The 23268-nt window shown below is 38.8% G+C and overlaps 1 protein-coding gene across 2 annotated transcripts in view; it reads right to left on the bottom strand.

Moving 5' to 3' along the window:
- Positions 1-33: 33 nt before the first annotated feature.
- Positions 34-23268, bottom strand: part of TMEFF1 (transmembrane protein with EGF like and two follistatin like domains 1) — a 118576-nt gene continuing 95341 nt past the window's right edge. For both annotated transcript variants that reach the window (XM_085220601.1, XM_085220600.1), the window contains 5 exons: positions 10799-10947; positions 9758-9823; positions 6124-6247; positions 1812-1970; positions 34-890 (listed from right to left, as the gene is read on the bottom strand). In XM_085220601.1, the coding sequence (XP_085076727.1) occupies positions 806-890; positions 1812-1970; positions 6124-6247; positions 9758-9823; positions 10799-10947 (583 nt within the window). In that variant the 3' untranslated portion in view covers positions 34-805. The remainder of the gene's footprint in view (positions 891-1811; positions 1971-6123; positions 6248-9757; positions 9824-10798; positions 10948-23268) is intronic.

The following is a 23268-nucleotide window of genomic DNA, read 5'->3' as shown; positions in this document are numbered from 1 at the left end:
AAAAAAGTTTAAGAAGTATTAAAACAGCTTCAGTAGTGATAAAGCAGGCTTTATTCCAATTATTTGTGTTCAATTATTCAACACCAATCTTTACAACCCCTAAATCTACCAAGACCTACTTCTTTTGGACCTGTGCCATCTGCTCTACCAGGCAACTTCCCAAATTAAGAAATTCATAATTTTGCCCTTTAAAAATAAATTGTCGGAATCATTAATGAAGATGGCAGTGCTTTGACCCAGCCCACGTTTCATAAATATGTTACAACTACACACAGCACACAGCTTCACAGTTCATGCGATAGGCAGTGTCTAAAAAATCAGTTACTAACTTTCAAAAACATTTAAATATCTACGGTATTTAAACACAGTGTTTTCTAGTTTCTCATAAGAAAAGTAAGCTGTAAACATTTTTACCTTTAGTTCATGCCTTGTTTGCTAGGTAATGTGGACTTTTTATTGTTGGTTGTTTTGTGTTTGTTTTTTTTTGTTCCCTTTTAAATCTACAACCATTGGTGGAATAAATCTGTGTTCCCAAAAATATTACATTCCATGAATAAAGCACAAGTCTATTATATAACCATGTGATACAGATACAGAAAATGAACTACTGTATTCAAAAACAGAAAAGCAAAGGTACTAAAACAGTCCATAGCTGTTAGAGCTGATGCTTTCAGAATACAGACCAACATTGTTACACTAAAAATGTTCAAAAATAAGGCCTCTGAAATAAATATTTCCATTCTTTAAAAAAAGATATAATAAAAATGTACATCACATGGTCAATGTAGGTATAAAAATCACTAAGTTAAACCATTCTGGATGATGTATCTGAAGTAAAATGGCCTAGGTTTTGCTTCTGCCGACGTCCTCTATTGTTTTTGGGGCATTTTCTGTTTAAAACAAAGAAAGAAAGAAAAAAAGACAAATGCTTTAATATATACCATATAAATTTAGACCTAGCAATAGTGAATTGACTTAACAACACCAAAGAGTGTAGGAACTGTGCTAGCTGAGTGGACATTCCTGCTGTTTGGTACCTGGCTGATGGTTATGGATATACGTGGGACACTTAGTCACTGAGAAAGGAGTTCTGCTTAACTTGAGAACCAAACCAGCAAGGTGCTATGCCCTTCAACCTTGATTGACAAATGCATGTATTAAGGTGAATAGCTATGTTGGCTTTACTTTTTACAATTTCATATTTAAAATCCAGGGGATGTTAAGACTGGATCAATTGGCCCTGGCAGTGCTGAACCTCCAGGTACTCTGCTGCTTGTTGGAGCTCCCCTGGCAGAGGCCACCTCTCATCCCCTTCCTGGGGATGGATACATATCTAAGAAAGAGTTATAAAAAAGACAGCAATTCTGACCAGGAAAGGACTTAGTCAGCCCACTGGAGAGTGGGCAATGCAAGATATAACACTATTTACAGCTGAACTGCAGGAAAACAGCAATGTGTCAACCGCTCTGGTTTCAGCGGGGGAGGGAGGGGATGGGGAACCATATCTTCTATAAGATAACATCAAAGCTTGAATAACTCCATGAAGGTCTAACACAATAGCTGACCTTCTGAATGTTTCAAGGCTGATCTCCTCTCATGTGTAGCTGTTCTGGGGATTCAGAGAGGATGCAGGTGGTTTGCAAATTGAAATGAATGTGTATTTTGTGACAAAAAGAGTAATAGATATCTTTTACGTGAGTATTTGAGAGTACTTGTTAATGCACATAAAAATCCAGAGGGGAAAAGATTTAAATATAGAAGAAGTATATAAGCACAATGTGTAATTTTTCACTCCTTTGGCTTTTACCCACCTTGTTATGCACATGACAATTGCAACTATAATGGCAATCTGTACGGCTCCAATTATTGCTGCAATAAGGACATGCGTAAGCTTTTGTCTACTTGGGACAACATAAAGAATACTAAAGTCTGTCTTTTCACAGTGCTGTCCAGTATATCCTGATTCACACCTGAAAAAGAAAAGGAACATTTAATGGAATACGTATTTTGACAGCAGCCCAGTCATTTTGTGGATGAAAGGAGTCCAAGACTTGGGATGAAAAAGCCCAGTAGTCACATCAGTGACAGCAGGAGAGAAACAGCCTCATCAGTGCTATCACTGCTGCTGCAGCAGCTCAGGTCACATCACTTTTCGAAGCCTAAAATGAAATTTAGAGAGCAGAAACACAAAAGAGCCGAGATTCTGCCTGTTCTGTGAATGAGTGAAGAGGTTTGGATGGTAGCTGAGAAAGAGCTGGGGAGAAGGTGGAGGTATGGTAGTGCCTGGGTTGGAGAAAGGTTTGGATTTCTGGGACAAGAGGAGAGGCAGAAAAGGTAGTCTCTTCTGTCCTGGATAGTGAGACACCTGGTTTGGCAAAATAAGTATGTGGGGTGGTTGTTAAGTTGGGGCAATTTTTAGGAAAAATAAAGCAACCAGACGGAACAAGTAAACAGACTAGATGAGACACAATGCAGTACGCTCAAGGAACTTGGCAGCAGTGTCGATATGAGCATGGAGTATAGAGAAGGAAGAAAAACCTTGAAAAAACAGGGAAAAAGGAAAATGCCTTTTGAAGCTGCAGCTTACTGATGTGGAATCCTGCAAAAATTATTGGACAAGAGCAGCTTCAAGACCCCACCTGCCGTGTCTCCAAACTACAGTCTTTTCCAGTTTTTCTCTTCACTATCAACCTCTTACCCTGAGCCACCAGGAATTTCAGGGTAAATCCGTTTCACAGAGGTCAGGTCATCTCCCTTGCTGACTGTGCAGAGGTCAAGGAGACTCACAGCTGGCTGCTCATCCAGATGACTCTCACAGTCCCCTGAGGGGAAACTGAGTTCCCTTGCAGGACGCTAATGGGAGAAAATCTGATAACCCCTGACTGTTTATGTGAGACTTTGTGGAAGAAGCCATGAAAGTTGGCCAGAGGTGGGGGATGAACAGCAGCAAAGAGAAGCAGCTGCTCTAAATGGTATCTTGCCTAAGCAAACCAGCAACTAGCTCAGTGAGAAACTCAGCAGAGACTGCTCCCAATCAATGACACATTTGTGCAGTGATAGTGACAGTGAGGTTTGCCAGTAATGAAGGTGGCAATGATAGAGTACCCTGGAGCACCTCATGTTGCAAGAAGAGAGAGGCTGAAGCTCAAAAAGGAAAGAAAGTGCTGGAGCCTGCAGAACCCAGGGCTACCACATACACATCCCTGAGCAAGGGCTTTTAATCCCTCCTCTTCTTGTCAGTGTAGGTGGGGAGAACTACTGAAAACTCTCAGCTTTCAGGTTGAAGTATGAATTCGTGAGTGCTTGTTTTAAAGGATCACTAACAAGTGCACGAGTAACAAGTTCCTTGTACAGCTATCCTTTAAAACCAACTGATGTGAGCACATCATTAAGGATACAGTAGAAAGCTGGAGAATTACCGCCACAGGCACAAAACCATTCCTTTTATAAAATGGATACAACACAGACTTGGTCTCATCCACACAAAAGCTTTGTGCTAGGGTTAGTTGTTAATTCTGTTTGGAGGGACAAAATAATTAGTTCCTAGACTTTCCTGCAACTGCTTAGATGGCTCCTAAACTCCCTTTCTGTGCAGGGATAACTGCTGGGGTTTTCATGTTCATATCTCCAGCCATGAGCAGCTATGTAAGATACTTATGTTCACATATGAAATAAGCTCCAGTAATAGCAGAAAAGCCTCAGCATATTGTAAGTAACCCTGGTAATGGCTAAGGATTGGAAAGGAATTGGGAGAAACGTGATTACATAGAAGAAGGAAGAGGAGAGGTATCACTGTTGATCATGCAAGAAGAAACAAGAAGAAAATGGTCTTCTTGCAAGTGAAGAGGATTGAATTCTTCTTTGCGACTTTGCTTTTATTTTTGTTAAGGAAAATAACAACAGCCAAAGTGTGATCAATGTGAGAATTGATTTATAGCATGAGGCAAAACAAAGCAAAGGAAGCACAAGTAATTCAAAAACATTTCCTATGAAACACTGAAGTGACAGGAAATTATTTCTAAGAAATACTGAATGGAAATTTAGGACTATTGAATTCCTGCAAAGCAGAACTCTTTGTGTTAAGAAATGTGTTGGTAGTGTGGGTGAAGTAGTAGGCGATAGTTTAAGCTGCCTGGTAAATGGGCAGAACAGATTTTAAGGCATTCTTCTGCATTAACATAAATCATGATAAACTTAGGTCAGTGAGAATTCATCAGACTATGCTGATCGGTCAATTAATGGAATTAGCAAAATGAAGATTAGATTTCTTTGCAAGGGATGAACTCTGCCTTCCTGAGGCAGCCTGCCATAAGGGCACAACTGCACTGCACCAGGGAGGCAGCAAGAGACAGATCAGATCCCAGTTGTGCAAAGACTACTAAACTGAGAATTGTGCAATTTACTACTACAAAGCCTTCCTCCAGTCTACCTGGTGGCAGTTCTGGAGGGCTGCTGTACAGTGACCATAGAGATTCATTGTTCTCAGTGAAAGCATAAGTCAGATCTGCTCTGAATAGGTATTTTCAGCAGTTTTGCAGGTCATCTGGTACATCTCATACACCATTCTTTGGAAATAAGGACCGTGAGTATTTAAATAGCCAAGCAAGTCCAAAGGACATTTGGTGCTTCAGGCTGAAAACTGACAGGCAGAAATTCTTGACTGCAACCCTGTGAGGTTTGCTGTGCTGTGCCAAATGCTGAGACTATTTCGGCTTAAATAATCAACCATTTAAATAAATAACTGAAAGTAGTAATAGTAAATGTAATTATAAAATAGAATTTAAAGAGGCAGTATATTAATTAAAAGCATTTAAGACATTAATTATCCGTACTTTAGATTAACAATAAATATTTAAACAATTGAATAGTAATTGAATTATAAATAAATAAATGACTATTTATAATAGTGCTAACCAGAATAAAATTCTGAGAAATTCATAATGTTTTTTTTGAAACACCGCTAACTTGAATATTTTGCAGATAAATCCATAATAAATTGTAATAAACACAACTCTGGATCAAAAGAACACTGTACTCAAATACTGCTGCCCACCAAGACAATGTTGGGGATGTAACCAGATAAACCAAAGCATGTTATCCTCTCTTGGTTTTGGCCAAAGAAAAGAGAAAAACAAATACAATCCCATCAGAGAGTTGAAAACAAGAAAGTGTCTCAGGCGGGTAAAGGAATACAAGCTTTCAATTGGTTAAGCCAACGGCTGGAAACCCTTACTGTGGAGAAATGTCTCACTTGATAAAGGTCAAGGGAGAAAGTATAAGACCTCATGGATTTATAGCTGAAGTTTCCAAAGCTAAGGATAAATAGCAAAGAGAAATAGCATCTTCAGCTACATTATTCTGGAGGTACAAATTTGCAAGATAAAATTCAGGAGTGAAAACTCCAAATAAGTAAGGTACTACATGTTATTAAGATGTAGCTGTTTTCTTAAACACATTTTTAAATGATTTCTTAATTTTTAAAGAAAACAAGACATAGGATTTAGTGACACTTAGAGAAAAAAAATACTTGCTAGCTAAGGAAATAAAAAGTTCACATTTCTTGGGTAATAGTAGCTTAATACTGAGCTGTTAAATAATGCTGTAGACAAAAAATGTGGATAAAGAATATCTTGCAATTTATGCCCTCTAAATAAAACATATTATTGTGAAGTAGGCAATAAATATTGAATATAATATTGATACTCCAGAGAATTTATGCCAAGAGCAATAAGATGTATAGATAACGCAAGAACAGATTTAGAGGTCAATAGGGCAATTGCAGTCAGACAGAAAAACCATGCAAGGAACAGGCAGTGGTTTCTAGGTTTTGCTTTTCTCTTGACAAGATCTAGCAGCTGAAAACAAGGAACCAACACTAAGGCCAGAGTCTTCAGAGGGATTCAGCTTCTGAACCACCTTGCATTCGAGCAGCTGAGTCCTTCCTCCGAACACTGGCTTCTGCATGACCACTGCAGCTGTGTGCTGCCCACAGCCCAGGCATGTGGCTTCTGTGCCACTGCTTAAGTAACTGCAAACAGATACATGCTGTAATTATGGCTAAGGAACATTCTGATTAGGCCTTATGGCAATTTCAAGCATATTTTGGAGGCGTTCAGGACTTACCGGCAGGAAGCCTTCTGAGTGGAATAAATGAATTCACATTTTCCATGTATACAGTAGCCATTAAAGCTTTCTGAACAAGGTATGTGGTTACCAATATAAATGTCTTCTCTTTGATCACTGGCGTCTTAAAAAAAAAAAAAAAAAACATAAAAAAATATAAATGCTGTACAGTATTTATTAAAAAATCTCAAGCAAGAATAGTTGAGAAACGCCCTGAAAGACTGATGGTGAGTAAAGAAATGCAGAACAGTGAAGCAAAGGCTTAAGGGTGAAGTTTCAGAAACACCTGCCATTATTTGGCAGGATGCATCACACTGAAAAATGATCCTCAGAGATATCCTAATATTCTTCTTATGTGAGCTTTCTTGAAAGGAGAAACGTATTTTTGATAGAAACAACCAAGTGAGGTAAGATCAGAAGTTTTGTCAGTGTCACTGTAGCACAGAGCAAACACATAGATACATAAAGCCCACTCCCATGTCTAAACAGAAGATCTGAAGGGTTGGAAAGAAACTAAAGCACATTTTATACTTACTGGGTAGAAAATTCTGTTCTGACTGGTATCACCAGTCATTACAGCTGAAATCAAACACATTACAACAGCTGTCTTCCTACAGAAATTCCTTTTCAGAGCAGGAATCTCAAAATACTGCAATGAGCTTAAAATACCAATTCTTTTAGAAAGTGTAATGATTCTGGCTGGAATGGAGTTAACTCTTTCATCACCACAGCCCCTATAGTTCTGGGTTCTGAATTTATAGTTGAAGTAGTGTTGATAACAAACCAGTATTGGCTGTTGCTGAAGGAATCTTGCAGAGCCAACAGGCTTTCTCTTTGTCCTACTCATCTCTGCTCCCCTTGAGCAACCTGGGGGTTTTCAAGAGCTTTGGAAGGGAGAGGACAACAGTCCCAAGGTGTACAGAAGGATATTCTGTACCATAGGATTCCATACTCAGCAATAGAATAGGGGTTTTGTCTTCCTTCCCAAAGTGGCAGTTGTTCAGAGATTGGTGGTATTGGTCAGCTTGTGGGAGATTGTGAGTGATGGCCTTTGTATCACTTGCTTTATTCTTTTTTTCTCCTTCATTTATTAAACTATTTTTACCTTGAGCAATTATTTTTTTCCTCACTTTTGCTCTTCCAATTTTCTCCCCTGTCCTCCTGAAGGAAAATAGTAGGTGAGTGAGCAACTGGTGGGTGCTTAGCTGCTGGCCAAAGCAGCCCAGCAGAGGAAGGCATTCCTGTTTGCCCAAGACCTGCTGCATCTGTCACTATCAAAAGTTGCATACATTTTATACCATTTCCCCAAAAAATTGTTCTGTAAAGAAGTCTTAAATACAGAAGTTGGTCTTTTGTAATGAACTTCTCTAAAGCGCAGGGATCAAAAGATGTGGTTGTAATTGTGGAATTATGTTCATTTCTAGGCAATAGACTGTAGCTTCCCAAATACAAGATTATAATGAACTGCAGGTGCAAAGTAAAAAGGGTCTGTGAAGAAGAATTCTCCTACACAATCACCGATTATTTCAAATAACACCAAAAAGAAAGAGAATGCGTTCATACACGGAGAAAAAAATTGGAAATGCATGCTGCTGTTTTAGGTTTCCCTTGAACATTTTCTGGAATATTAAGAAAAAAATTATCTAAACATTAGAGGTTTCAGAAGCCTCTAGTTTCCTAATAAGGAAACCTATTAGTTCAGGCTGTTCTTCAAAGTTACAGAAGACTTGACACAAATGAAAGTCATAGCCTTATATTGACAGTACACCTGATACTGCTCTGTTGGAATAGACTACATGGTGGTATGTCCAAGAGAAAGAAATTGGGTCATCCCAAAATTGTTCCCTCCCTCCTCCTCCAAGCAGTTAATTACTGTTGTATCTATCTCAATCAGGGGCTAGTAATAAGCAACATACATTAGTCTGTCCAGATGGCTGTGCTTGTCTGTTCTTATTGTATGTATGAATGCAGAAAGTGGGGCCCAGTGACAGATGCATCTCCTGGAAGGCAGCCAGGTAGCCAAAACTGCCCAAGCCGAATGTGGGCTGAGCAAAGTAAAATGGACATTTACCCATCCATTGATGGGAATCAATTTTTAACGTGAGAGGTCAACCAGACTTCTAAGTGAGAGATTTAACTGGTGTAGGAAAAGTGATCAATTAAAAAAAAATTAGATGTATTACCAGAAAGAAGAGGCCTGCGCAGCAACTGAAACTGATGTCCGTCTTAGCAGGACAAAAACAGAAATCCAGTTGCACCAGTGAAGTGAAATCATCCTGATTTAACTTTAGGTAGATACAATAGGTACTGCAGGAAGAGGAGACCATCCTGGCCATGATTCTAAGGACTGAGAGATACTATACAATCAGAGGAGAGGGTTTAACAAGAGTAATACACAGGATTCAAAAGTAAAATAGATAGAAGCCTGTTCTCTTCTGTCATTCATAGTACTTCACTTCAGGCTTTCGCTGTCTAAAAAACTTGACTACCACATTAAAAAAATTAGAACTATTTTTTTGCACAACACACTCCCTTCTTGCACATCATTTGCTGAACTTGAGACTGCACAAACTATATATTTAATCATAATTATTATATGCAGTTCTCTTCCCATTTACTTGATTTTAAGGACAATTTATGGGCAAGGAATAAAAGACAATAACTTCTTCCAAATAGGAACCAAAAGTGGTGTTTTATCAATCACATAATAAGATGTATATTGCATTTCATACCTTTTATGCCCCCACAATGTAAGTGAATATTGACATTACATCATTCCAATTGGTACTTAAAAAGAATGAAAATAAAAGAATTTGTGAAAAAGGAAAAAAGCACAGGGCTTTTTGGCAATGAATGGGTTCTCAAGATGAACACAGGGAATGTCTAAAGGCATGGTTGAATGCTTTTATTGTGGGTGGCCATGGGAGTGCAAAACAAGTATAATGACAGAAAAAAATTAAAGGTCAGTGCTAACAGAGAAGGTAAAATTGCTATTATCTGTGAGAGAAGAGGAGGCAAGGTTATCACCTATGCAGATCTGCTCTGAGAAAGCCAGGTGTTTTTCCTGGACAGCAACACTTTCAGCAAGGGCCGTGAGAAAAAATGAGGTGCTGACATATAAAATAATTCAGCAGAAAGTGAAACTCTATCTTCTTTTGTGTATACTAAGGAATTAATTCATATAGGTAAAACGTTTCCAACCAATGTGATTTAGCATTTTGGTTTACATAAAAGATATCAAAATGACCAAATACAGAATCTGCTTTTTTTTTTGCAGATGTTTTCAGAAATGAGAGGGTTGCAGGGGGCTTGTGTAATTTCATCTGTTATCTCAGAGCTTGATATCTTGCAGTAAAGGCATTTTCACAGCACTTGGCAGGGGTCTAATCCTGTGACTGTTGAGTAGGGGTGGTAGCAGCTGAGCATCTTGGAAGAATACAGCAAGGCAAAATTCACAAATCCTGCACATCTACTTCATGCCAGCCTTACAATGACAGTGCTGCAAGAAAGAAGCTGTTCACAGGTCTGTTTTGGCTACAGAAATCAAAGCTACAAGCAGATGAGAAAAGACCTGCTCACTGTCTTTTCTCATCTTGGGAAACCACAACCAAACAGCACAAAGGCAGCACGATACCTTTCACCTCTGGCCGATACTGCATGCCGTCGTCTTTCTTTCCAACTGCGTTTGTGTCATCTGCTTCTAGATGATAAATACATGCATGGATAGCTATTAGGAAAAGCTTAATTCCAAGCCACTGCATACACATCACTGAGAATAACAGTCAAAGAAAAAAGTGCAGTACAAGCACATACACTCGCATATTGTTCCTCCCATCCAACCATGGCAGGAGCATGTAGAGTCAATAATCCCAGACTCTAGCCTAACATAGGGCACACCTCAGGCTGTAGGTTTTGAACTTAAATCTCTTCCATTATATGGGCCTAGGTTATTTTGGTTGAGATATATATTCTTTTTCAAACTATTCAAATTACAGATTTTGTAACCAGCAAAGGGATGGTGGACAGCTGTTACTACAACAGGAAGGTCCTACAGGCAATTCACCTTGATCTGACTGACTGAAACTAAGACTCCAAAACTGTGGATGCCCCCTCCCTGGAAGTATTCAAGGCCAGGCTGAAGGTCCTTTAAAGGTTCCTTCCAACCCAAACCATTCTATGATTCTATGATCAACAGCACACATGGCAGTAGTCTGAGGGTTTTAGTGTACCTTTCCAGCACTGGAAAAGGGAATGGATAAACAGCAACGCAACTGAGGCCCAACTTTACTCACCTTGCAACTATATTTTACAGCCACCAGTAGCAACAGTGAGCATTTTCCACATTCCAGTATTCCCTTTTCTTTCCTACTTCTAACAGTACCCTCATGTAGGGATATTGCTTGCGTTCTCCTATAACCTTTTGTTATCTTTTCAGGTAATAGCAGCCAAAGGAAGAAAAGTTAATGGAAGTATACTACATCACATATATGCAGTGTAAACATACATTTATGTGGGGAAAACTAAAATACAGATGGTGAGTTCACTGATAGTGAGGAGAACTAAAATACAGTTCACTGATATCTGTATCAGCCAGTTCTAATTAAAAATGGAAGAGCTTTACCTAGCCTATTTATTTCAGAATTTACATTTGTTGGAGAAATAAAATTAAACCTACCTGAGCAGTGTCCAAGATGCCTGATGTCTATCTGCTCTTGCCTCAGACAGGATGCTTCTCTAACAAAGCAGGGGTTGTTATAAGAACTTCCATCAGAAGCACAGACAGGATTAAAACTGTATCCACTGCAGTCTATATTGCATACGCACCTGGAAATTGAAACAACAAAATTGACATCCAGAAAGCAAAGAGTAAGTAATGTTGAGTCTTGAGCAAACAATAGCTAATATGTTAATACCAGCCTCCTTCTGTCGCATGAGGATTCTGAAGAACTTGCTGATACCCCAGGTTTACAAGAAGAGTTTACAGAATCATGAATAAGTACCTCAGTGTTCTTTTTCAAAATGTATTGATATTTCTAGTTTTACAATGAGAACAGTCTCACTGATTAACAACCAAAAAAAGATGACACATTGCTAGGAAGATTCACAACATGAATAAAAGTATGTTTGTTGTTTTTCAAGAATTCTGCTTTTTCAAAAGCAAATGAATATTCCACTTTTTGGGGGGTGTCGGGATCCCTGAGGAGAAGCAAGAACAGGAGTTCCATTTCTGTTAAGCATTTAAGAAATTTTTTTTTTTTTATTTCAGAGGCTGAATGCAATCAGTATACTTGGACAACTGTGTCATTTCAACAATCCATTCATTCATATCTTTAAAAGTTAACAATGCAATTATTATATTGCATTTAAAACAGGATTATGTGATCTAACTATTTCATGTTACATCCACGTAATACTTCAGTTGCTAGACAAAGCATTTTCTGTATCATTTGCAAGAAGAGATCATAAACAAAAGTCAGGAAAAAGACCTACCATGTAGCAGGCTGCTATTGACCCAAACATAGTGGAGACCAAGACTTGTCTATGGCTGAGACTTACTCCTTTTTAGTTAGACAGTTCTGCTGCTCCCCCCAAAAAGTTCTGAAATTTGGCGTGTGTAAATGGCACTAGAAAACTTCCAACTTTCCAACCCCAGACTCTTACTTATTTCAGTCAATATACTACTTTTTATGTGAACCTCTGTTTTTTATTTTTTTAAATAAATTTTCATGTCACTCTGCAAGGTCCACAGAAGCAAGTGGTGTGGTTGCAGGATGGAGGAGGCAGGGGTGCTGTGAGAGCAGGATAGAGATGAGAGCTCTGCATCCTCTGAGGAGGACACACTGTCCTCTCACCAGAAACCTCCACACGGGACACATGGTCTGTCTGACTGCTGTTAGCGTAATTTGGATTCATTCTTGTAAGACACGGGGTGGAAAAAAAACAAACACAAGCTAGCTACATGTCAGGATTTTTAAGTTCTTTCCAGCTGTTCCAAATACAATTAAATGATTAAATAAATGTGTGTGTGTGCCTCAAGTCAGTAACAAATCTTGCAGCAGAACCTATTTCCATACTTTTTCTCTTCTCTCTTTCCATGAGCATATTTTGTTTCTTTTGTTATTTTTGGCTTTAAAGCTACTACACTTCCCAGTAATATTTCAAATCTGTAAACCTCAGATTATTGCTAGACAAACGAGCATCTCTAGCACAAACAGATTTTATGTGCATCTACAGACAATTAAAAACTGCCCCAGTAATGAGGCTATATACATCTTAGGGAGCTACCTCAAAGTTGTCTTGAAGCCCCTAGCATGTTACATTATTCTTTTTCTTACTAGAAATGGGAACTCAGCATGGTTGTAAACCTTAGACCTGGGAAAGGAAGTACTCTTTAATTTACATGCTCCCACCTGACTTTAAGCTCAATAAACCTAATGAGAGGTTTATTAGGATTTAGTACATGCAAATAAAAGGCTCACAGCTCAGCAGTTGTGTACATTTATTGAACCAAACTAAGAGAGAGCTAGTCCTCATTTGTGTGGCACTGGCTGTGTGCTTACTGATATCTTCCCTCAGCCATCAGGAATCTCTTCTACACCTGCATGCCCATCCTTGTCACATTTATTTATATCTCCAAGCAAATTCCATCTCTGTTTCTGTGTCCAAACAGCTCCACTTCTGCCTATAGTCATCATCCAAAGTCTGCAGCACCACAATTACTGTTAGCTCTTATCGTTGCTGGGGACAAACAAGGTGACTTTTGAAAATCATTTTTCCTTTCTCAAGTTAGTGTTGAAAGTGCTTGGAAACTGCTTAAATTTTCAAGCTCTGTTTAGTTCAGACTTAACACCTAGTGTTAAATGCATACTTACTTCAGAGTGCAAAATGCTTGTTCTGGGGGATAGTTGTGAATTCCTGTCTTCTTATTCTCAGATTACTGATAAACACTCCCAGCCTTAACTCCAACCCCGTAGCTCATGTACAAAAATTTATTTCAACATTTAAAAGTCTTACCTAGATGTTGGAAAAGAGGGGAAAAAAGGAAAAAAAAAAGCACAAAAAACCAAGAGCTCAGCGCTGTCCCTCCGCTCCCTGTGAGGAGCTGCAGCCGCCATGAGGCCTCCCCTCAGCTCTGGGCTGAGCCAACCCAGGGACCTCAGCTGCTCCTCATACCTCTTGCCCTCAAAAGACCCTTCCTCATCTTTGTAGCCTTCCTTTTTATGCTCTCTAAGAGTTTTATGTCCTTCTTATATTGTGCCACCCAGACTTGCACACTTGTGGTGAGGCTGCACAGCGTAGAGCAGAGTGGCACAATCCCTTCCCTTGGCTAGCGAGCAATGCCAGAGTATCATTGGGTAGGTCTTGACTGCCTTTCTCTGTGAAGAGGTTGGGCAGAAGGTGGTGCTAGTTCTTCCTCTGATGCTTTTTGCTATTACCAACCACTACTAGCCAAGGTGCTTGCAAATACAGCTGAGGTCCCAGGGCATCTCCCAGCACAGGCACGCCTGGTTCAGGATCTGCCCCTGCTTCCAGGATCATCCCATCCTCCTTCCAGCCCTCTTTCTCCTTTCTAAGACCACTTCCTTTTAGGACCCCTTTCTCTCCAGAACCTAAGCTTTTGCTTTCCCATTCTAGACTGTCTGCAAGAATGAAATGCACCATCAAGTTCCTAATTGATGACCTCGCCTCATGTCTCTTTATTAATTGGAGAACTCAGGACACGACACTTCCACTTAGCCTGTATTACCCCAAATTTACAAGCAGTTCGTGGTGGTTGCAGCTAGCAGGTAGCAAGCTTCTGCTCAAGAGTTCAGAAGTTTCATACATTCACTCACATGCACATAGTTATCTGCCTGAGGCTGTTAGCTGCTGCTTGCCTATGTCTGTGAGGCAAAATGATAACTCAGACTTTCACCTGGCAGTTCTGTTAATTGTAGAGATGCTTCAACCAAGCTGTCTGGCATGTAAAAGTAGGCAATTTACATTTACTGCTGGATAACGAAGGGGGCTGACATACTTCAAAAATTAAGATTATTGTGCTCTATTATTCAAAAGCAAAAATCTGAAGCCTTTCAGAGGGCTGGAAGGGAATGAGTTAAGGCTTTGGCTGGGGCATGATGGCATGAAGAGAAGAGGGCCTCTGTGGATGCAGCTGGTTATCAGAGAGGGAGCCAGGAGCACATATTAGGAAAGCACATGTGGGAGACTCTGGGCTGGGCATCAGGCAGAGGTGAGTGGTTTGACAGCATGCCTTCCAGCCCCAGCCCAGGAGAAGTGAGTGTAAACAGGAATGAAAAAAAAAAAAAGGAGGTAGGAGCATAATAAAAAATTGTTTGGCATGTTTGATACCAACTTGCACAGCCTGAAGTCTCCATGGTACTGCCTCATCTGCTATCTTTCTTCCTTTTCCTAATATGTCAAGTGTGAGCAGACTAGCAGAGGCCCACATTTCCACATGGTCCCATCCTATGAACTCAGCTTAAGGGACTGAACTTCCCAGTGAAGCTGAAATATGCTTTTGGTAGAAAACATGAAACAAAAAATGTTTTTAAATACTTGGTGTTTGCTAAGGAAGGTAAAACCATGGGAGAATGAATTGCTGCTCTGATGCTGTATATCGAAAAAACAAAGTTGGCAGCTGAATTCCTGAGAGAGGACAGGCTCACTACCACTGTCCGAAACCTAAAAGCAGCTCAGGAAAGTATTGTAAGATTCCCAAATGAGCCTTCTGTGAAATGCAGAAAATATGCTACATCCCGAAGTCAGAAAGCTACAGAGAACAGGACAATGGCTTGATGCTGTAGCAAGGACAGAAAATCCAACCACCTAAGGGTAACTGACCACCACCATGGGCTGGACTCCTAAAGTCAGGCAGACGTCAAAGCCTAGGACAACTAAACACAGCCCATGAAGAGGTGTAAATTATACACCTTGTTGATTTCAGCCCTTATTTTGTTACTTCAGGTCAGTGGCTTCCTGCTTTTGATTTTAACACCTTGTGCTTCAGAGGCTTTCTTTGCTTTTCAGTCTCCCAAATGGCAATACACCATGTGACCCTTCCTCCCCTTCCTTTTCCAGTAAAATAGCAGTGCAGTACTTTTCAGTGAGAGAAAATACATGCCTTAGCCTCTTGCCTCCTTACCCAGGACATCTGAAATTAAAAAAAAAAAATAGAATATAATTCTATGTGAACTCATCCCTGCCATGAAATGTTAGATAGTACAGTTAAATTACAGGGGAATGATTTGCAATAGAACATAATTTTATAAAGCAGGAAGCACTGGAAAGCCTATATCGATAAGGTTTAGGTTAAGATATTAACCACATTAAAAAAAAAAAGGTATTTCTAATAGAATTTTCCACTTTATTTCTACTCACTTAAAATATGTATTAAAGTACTATTCTGCAACTATTGAGACAGCATTACAGCTTTGATTCTAGCTTTTCATATTTTTAACTGATTTTTAGATAAAATTTTCATTCTATTTTTTATGGAAAAGAAAAGGAGCAAGATGCATTCAATTATGAGGTGTGCTTTGTGCATGTGCCTTCTGGTAAGCAAGTAGCTGCACGCTGAAATTACAACGTACCAGAACAGACATTTTAAGAAAAAAACAAAACAAAACAAAACAAAAAACAGTGCCTATCCTACAATACTTTATGTAATAATAGAAAATTACATATGGAAACTCAATCCTTGCATGTGAAATTAACCACAATTGCTTAGACACTGCCGTTTTGACCCCTTGGTATATTTTCATAAATGTTAAAGGTTGGTCCTATTCTGGATGACTGCCACAATCCTAGCTGCCCTGTGAGGATGTCAGTCATAAGTAACTGCAGAACAATATCTTGCTTATATGCTTCTAGTGTGGAAAACCTGATGTTAAAATAGCTTTCATGCTGAAAGTAGCCAGAAAATGCAATGACAGGACAACTGTGGCTGAAGTGAACTCCTAGTCTCCAGAGCAGAGCCAGTGACACGTCGAATCACATGTGACAAGGCTCAAATATGGATAGCAGAGAGGTTTGAGTCCTGTCTCTCAAGCAAGTGCCATGCTGACAGGTATGCTTATGCCTCACAAGTGATCTCACAAGGGAATCAGGAATTAGGAAAGAAAACCCTAAATTTTAACTAAGAATAATTATTCAAAAATTATTATATCAAAAGATTGCAAAAATGTTAAAGCACTTTTAAATTCCATAATATCATTCTCTTAGCTCTCAGTCAGTTATTCCTGAGAAACTTCCAGGAACCATTCTCTAAAGTCCAGCAGTGGTCCAAGCATAAATTACTGATGCTGATAAAAGCAAGTGCACAGAAGAGTGTGCATCAAAAATAATTTTAAAAAATGCTCTGCAAAAAAGGCTTCCCTGTTCTTCCAGTTGATTTTTACAAAACATCAGTCTTACTTTAGACTTGCCAAAGCCGTGCCTTGTTGAATAAACTGATCATCATATCCCAGCACAGGTTGAGAGAATGGCAAAACTTTTGATCTACTGTTAATTTTGGATGTTTTTGCACCACCACCTGGGGATTCCACAGTTCAAGCCCCACTGCTGCTCTCCTGTTGGCTTTTGTATATGCTTGCCAAATATGATCCTGCTTTTCACTCGTAAGAAAAATGAAAAGCTACCAAGTGGTGCCTTCTGCCTGACGTGTGGCTGCTCGGTGCAGCTTTCAGAAGAAGAAAGTTAATCACTTAAAGAGCAGCCACTTAACATACATTTCTACTAAGAATAACTTAAAAGTGTTTGATGCTTCATACCAGAAAGAAGTGAATGAGTGCTTTCAGTTTTTGCTGTAACAGCTTGCTATAGAAGTCATACTGGGATAAAAAGAGTCAGAGCACAACAAGAGTTTTTTCAAAACCCTTCCTATTGGTTTTCAAGCCAAGAGGCTTGAAACGGGTACTTAATTCTCCAAGCTGATGTCTTGCTGGAGACGGTTACTACTTAGTGTCTCTCAATTTAGGCCTGAAAAGTCAACAGGACATATCCAGATGTTTTCATGATGCAGTAGGGTATACACAAAGAAACTAAATTTTGTCACTTGTCATCAGAAAGCTGATGTCCTAAGAAAGAAGTTCAGTTTTCTTGTGAAAATGTGCTTTTGGAAGTTCATTCATTATATCATTCATTAACACCATTAGTTAAACAGAAAAGCATTTGAATATCAAGTGGTGATAAAATTGAACCAAGCAACAATAAAAAAAAGGTGCTTTCAATAAATAAGAAATGAGAACGTACCATTAATTTATAAGAGGTTACTAGGTGTAACAAGGAAAACTTGTTTAGTAAAATGACGTGACATATTTGAAACAAGCTCAGGCTGTAAGAGCACTTGCTGTTATCAGTAAATTAATTAGATCCCCAGAGACCACAACACATTTCAAGGCTCCTTTTCCTTTTCAGGCTTCAAGGGGCATGCAATTTCTTGGAAGTTCTGGCTGCTTAATAACTGTGACAGATTTGAAGAAAAGAGGAAAAACAGATTTGTGGAGTGGGTTTGACTGCTGGGAGAGGCCAGCCATTCCAAGTAGAGGGCAGGCCTTTGTGCCCATGTGGGATTTTCCAAGAATGTTTTTCTGGATGGGCATCATGGGGAGTACTGCTTGCCCCTCCTTTCCAGTAATAGAATACAACAGTAAGCATTCCCAGCTACTCACCTATTTATGACACATCTGTTTACAAGTATAGAATGAAAATAGCAGAATAAAACAGCACGTGAGATGCACACAAATGGATAAATGTAAGCTTGATGGAATAAATTTAGGTGAACAGAAATAGCTGGGGTGTTGCAATTGCAGTTAAGAAGATAACCAAGTGTGATAAAGGCAAATGAAGGATTACCTTTCGTTTGATGTTCATTCCCTTGTGTGCAATTCTCTCCAGATGAAACGTGAACTAAGAAAACCTGGGTTTCAAAGTGATTTCTCTACCTATTCAACTAACGTTGAATATTCATTATGTTTTTTTGGCGTCCTTTTTAAAATCCCTTTTTAGCACCGAGGAGATAAGTGCAAGTGAAATAGATTTCAATTCTGCAGGCTTCTCTATGCACTATTTGAACACCCTCTCAGCCTTTACTTCTGCCAGCAAAGTAGCACACCCTTTAAATACCATAAGCCTCAGCTACTTTCCAGCCATCCCTTCACCTCCTACTTTAAGTTTATGGCTTTCTCTGGTCACTTTAGAAATTAAGTCCCTAATCACAGTGAGCTTCTAGCAGCACATAGTGAATGATGCTTGTTCTCACAAGAGTGGCCTAACTCTTCCTCCATCCTCAAATAATATAAACCTTCAAAGACTTGGCACGCATTGCTGCAAAGATCTTTAAAACATACATTAAAGAAAAACAAGCCTGGATTATTATCCACTAGAACCTATTCAATTTCTTATTAGTTAGTATAACGAAGAGATCATTATACAATTCCTTTCATATCAGGATTTACCAGAGGACAATTGTACATAATTCACAACACAACTGCGAATTGTATGTAATCCCATATAAAAATCATAAATCCCTTGCTTAGGTTGATTTCCTTTATTTGTGTTTGTTTTCTGCCACACAGAGACTTAGGATTTCTGTTTTCTGCTGGACCAGAAAGCTGTGAACTGTGTTCACACAGGATTAAAATACCATTTCTCATGAATAGCAGCATGTAATATCATACCCTAAAAAGGTCATAAAATGTTGACTATGGTAACTGAGTGGAAAAGTGGTCCAAAGAGGCAAGTATGAACAAGAGTGCCATAACTTCAAACAGACCAATCCTTTCCCTGGAAGATTACATAGAGAAGAGAAAAAGCAGGATCTCATGATGTCCATATTGCTATTCCTAACTGTCAATAATTATACTTTTGAATTCCTGTTTTGGCCGTTGTGAAAACACACATTATATAAATCACGTGGCTGTTGAATCTGTGTGGCACTGAGATGCCTATTCTCTCAAAAGTAAATGTTGTAAAATGTTAATCTCAATAGGTTTACTTGGGGATCAGTTGTTGATCTTTATGGAAAAAAAAATCCACAATATGAGTCAAAATAGATTTTAGACAGCGTAGCACTCATTATTAAAAAAAGACTGCATATGCTCAGAATCTCATTTCTGTATTTCCTATGTTTATACTTTCCTGAAGTTACAACAATGCCTTCAGACGCTTACTAGACGCCTCATGTGGTTTAGAAGTTCTGTACGAGATTTACATTAAGTAAATCTATCTGAGAAAAAAAATATCTCAGTGTCCTTAACAGCCACAGTAGTATAAACATTGGTATATACTGCCTTTGTTGAAGAAAGATTTAAGTGCTACACCAATTAATATGATTGTGCAATCACATTTATGAATTTATTTTACATTTATACTGGATTAGTATGTGTGTTTCAATATTTATTAATAAACCATATTCTGATTGTGTACTGATAGGGTAACATGATCTGTAACATGACCAGTAGAGCTGAAAAGCCCAGTGCGCGCCAAGACGAAACTGCCAATAGAAAACTATATGTTTCTATCACTTCCCTACAGGGTTAGCTCACTTGCTTCCACCACATCAGCACTACTCTTGGTGGCCCCAAGCTGTGTGTTGCCATCTCCAGCCCCACTTCTCAACGGGAAGTCATTTATAGTTCCAAATTCAGGCAGAAAACACACACCACCCCCATGCTGCTTATATCTTTAGGCTTCTGGCCTGACTGTTTCTTCCACAAAAAGTTAAATTTACCAACCTCACCTGTCTTTTTTCATTCCCTTACTACAAGTTTTGTACCATTATGCTGCTTCTTCTAAGTAACAGAGCAAAGTTCTGACCAGAGAGACATTTTGATGGTCAGGACAGAAAGTGAAGTACAGACAGACCAGTCTCATATAATGGCTTCTCCATGAAGACTGCAATGCATGACTCAGTTTTGTTGGTAAAAAATCATATCTAATCTATGTGAAGTCTGTTCTCTGCAGGCTGTTGCTACCTACAGAAAGGTACAGAACAAATAAGGCATAGTAAGTCTTTATGTATCTTAAGACTAGTGCATTCACTAGTGATTGTTAATGGTCTTTAAAAGTCTGTCCATAAAGTCAAAATTATTTGAAATACTTATAAGTTGTATGAGAAAGAAAAAAAAAAGTATATTTCTGTGACGTTTCCTCAAATTGATTCCTTTTCACATTTATATAAGGAAATCTTATATAATATACTAATTTGCATACACTTGAACATTAATTTTCTAAGTATGGAATGCTGTTTATGACAACCATCTGCTCAGACTTCACTTCTTTCTCTTAGTCAGTCCACTTAAAATTAACATCCACAGTTTTTGAAAAGGCAATGCAAATGATAAAGTTGTTCATATTTTTGCATTCAATTTACCATGCATTGTAACCACTTCTGGTATAGATAATGTTTATGAGAAATCAAACAAAATGAAGATACAAATCACAAATGCTGTGCAAAGCTTTCATTTTTCAGACTATGTATGATCTTGTATAATAGAGGCATATATTGCAATTTTGATCAGAGACAGCTATCTTACTTCAATGCTTAGTCTAAAAACTAAAAACTTGTAACTGTAAGAGGAAGGATGGTTTAAGGAGCAACTAAAAATAAAATCACTACTCCACGGTGACACGGAGTACACCTCAGCTGCATACAACTGCACTTGTTTAAATTTGTTTTTAGAAAGCACTGGGATTTGATAACTACACAGAATCAGAGGGCTAGAGCACCTCCCCTACAAGGAGAGGATAAGGGAGCTGAGGCTCCTCAGTCTGGAGAAGAGAAGGCTCTAAGGAGACCTTATAGTGGCCTTCCAGTAGCTGAAGGGGCGTTACAGAAAGCTGGGGAGGGGTTTTTTATAAGGGCATGTAGTGACAGGACAAGGAGAAATGGCTTTAAACTGGAAGATAATAGATTTAGACTAGATATTAGGAAAAAATTCTTTACTGTGAGAGTGGTGAGACACTGGAACAGGTTACCCAGTTAGGTTATGGATGCCCCCTCCCTGGAAGCATTCAAGGCCAGGCTGGATGGGGCTCTGAGCAACCTGTTCTGGAGGGAGGTGTCCCTGCCTATAGCAGGGGGTTGGAACTAAATGATCTTAAAGGTCCCTCTCAACCCAAACCATTCTGTAATTCTATGAATCACATAATAATTTTGGCTTGAAAATATGTGCAGAGGTCAGCTATTCCAAAATTCTGCTCAAAGCTAGTAAAGTTGGACCAGGGTGTCCATGGCTGTGTCTTATCAGGTTCTGATCACATTCACTGGTCTGAACTCCACAGCTTCATCAGACACCTTCTTCTGGAGTCTGACCACCCTAAGGGAGAAATGTTTTCCATTTATCAAATTGGAATTTCCCATGCTCTGACACATCTTTCACCTTTATGCTATCACTGTGCAACTCCAAGAAGAAAGAACTTACTTAGACATCAGCAAGTCCAACTACAGGTATCAGAAAATGCCAAGTAGTTGCTACCACAGTATTGCTCCTGTTCCACTGTAGAAATAATCCTGTAGTTTTCACTTAATGATGTAATTATTTTTTGCATAGGACTGCCACATCTTTTGAGATCCAAAAGACAAACCACAGTCCATATGAAGTAAAACTGTCTTCAGCTGAATCATTCTGTCACCAGGAGAAAATCTGCCTGTGCTGCACTCCAGGCTGCTGTGGCTGCCCTGTTGGCAGGACTGGGGATTTCTCATTAGTGCTAGCTCATTTATCTCAAACCTCTCAACACTTTGTGGCATAGATGTCTCCCCTTCCACTAATTTACTGTCTGTCCGCAGGCTAATAATTTTATCCATAACTTAGTTTATTCATGAAATTGTAGTGCAGATGTCATTTCACATCTCAGGAGCACTCAGAACAGAAAGGAACTGATGTTTGCAATTTCTCAGATTGCAGCGTTTGGAAAAAGGATGCAAAAATGCATAATTTTATATTTACCATAAGTCTTAGATTGCATCTCATGAGTATGGCTTGAGATTATCTACTGAACAGTAGGAGACAGTTCAGTTAACTCATTCAGTTATTATCTTGAAAAAGAATCCTCCTAAAATGCCTTTTCTAATCACACCAATCGTTTTAGGTGTTTTAACGCCATGAAGTCCAAACAAGGGTTACCCAGACCTAAGAAATCTATCTGAATTAACATTTCAAAATGAAATTTTTGCTTATGATTCAATAGATATCACCCCGTTATGCCAAAAACATTACAGTGGTAATTCTCGTGGTTTAAAAATGAAAAAATCAGTAGTATATTTTTATAAATAGTATATTTTTATTACATTGAAGTGCTTGCATGGTTTGCTAGAATTGGGAGTGATAATGGCAGTAATACAGCACAAACTTATTCTATGATTCTATGGATGTCCCCTCCATGCAAGTGCTCAAAGCCAGGCTGGATGGGGCTTTGGGCAAGTAGGAGGTATCCCTGCCCTCTCTAGAGGGTTGGAACTGCATTATGTATTAACGCCCCTTCCAACCCAAACCATTCTAGAATACTAAGAAAGTTAAATAAAAATATGTCAAAATGAACCTTGCATAGGTAATCTAAGGTAGCAGGGCCCTACTTAGTCTGAATCCAAACTGACTGAATATCACTAAAGGATATACTCGTCAAAGGTAATGGGCAAAAAATGAAGTCATTTAGGTTGGAAAGCTGACAAAATTGAAAAAAATACAGATCTGACAAGTTGTAAGCAAGCCTCATAAGAATATTTTCTAACTTTTTATTATTTTCTATTTAAATATCTTCACATATTTTTTCAAAGAGCACTAATGAAATCTTAAAGAAAAAAAAACCACAACAAAACACTCTACTTTTATCAAGAAGGGGGAGCTTGGCTTCATTTATATAAGCAGAACACTGGGGAAAAATCTTCTACTTTCTTCAACTTTATCTTCTCTTATGGATACTATGAAGCCACAGAAATGCAAACTCTACCTGTATAGAATGAATAGGCAATCTTTTACTGAAATTGAATGCTCGAGAATTGATTTTCCAAAGCCAAGAGCACATCCCAGTGCATATAACAAACAAATCTATACCCATCTTGACAGTCATAAATGAAGCAGACCAAGGCAATACTGCAGAAAATTATAATTATTATGAAATATGGCTACAGTTCATTTGTCTCCC

Source organism: Meleagris gallopavo, chromosome 3 (genome assembly GCF_905368555.1).
Source record: "Meleagris gallopavo chromosome 3, MGAL_WU_HG_1.1, whole genome shotgun sequence".
In the NCBI taxonomy this organism is placed as follows: domain Eukaryota; kingdom Metazoa; phylum Chordata; class Aves; order Galliformes; family Phasianidae; genus Meleagris; species Meleagris gallopavo.
This window is presented reverse-complemented; position numbering and strand designations above follow the sequence as displayed.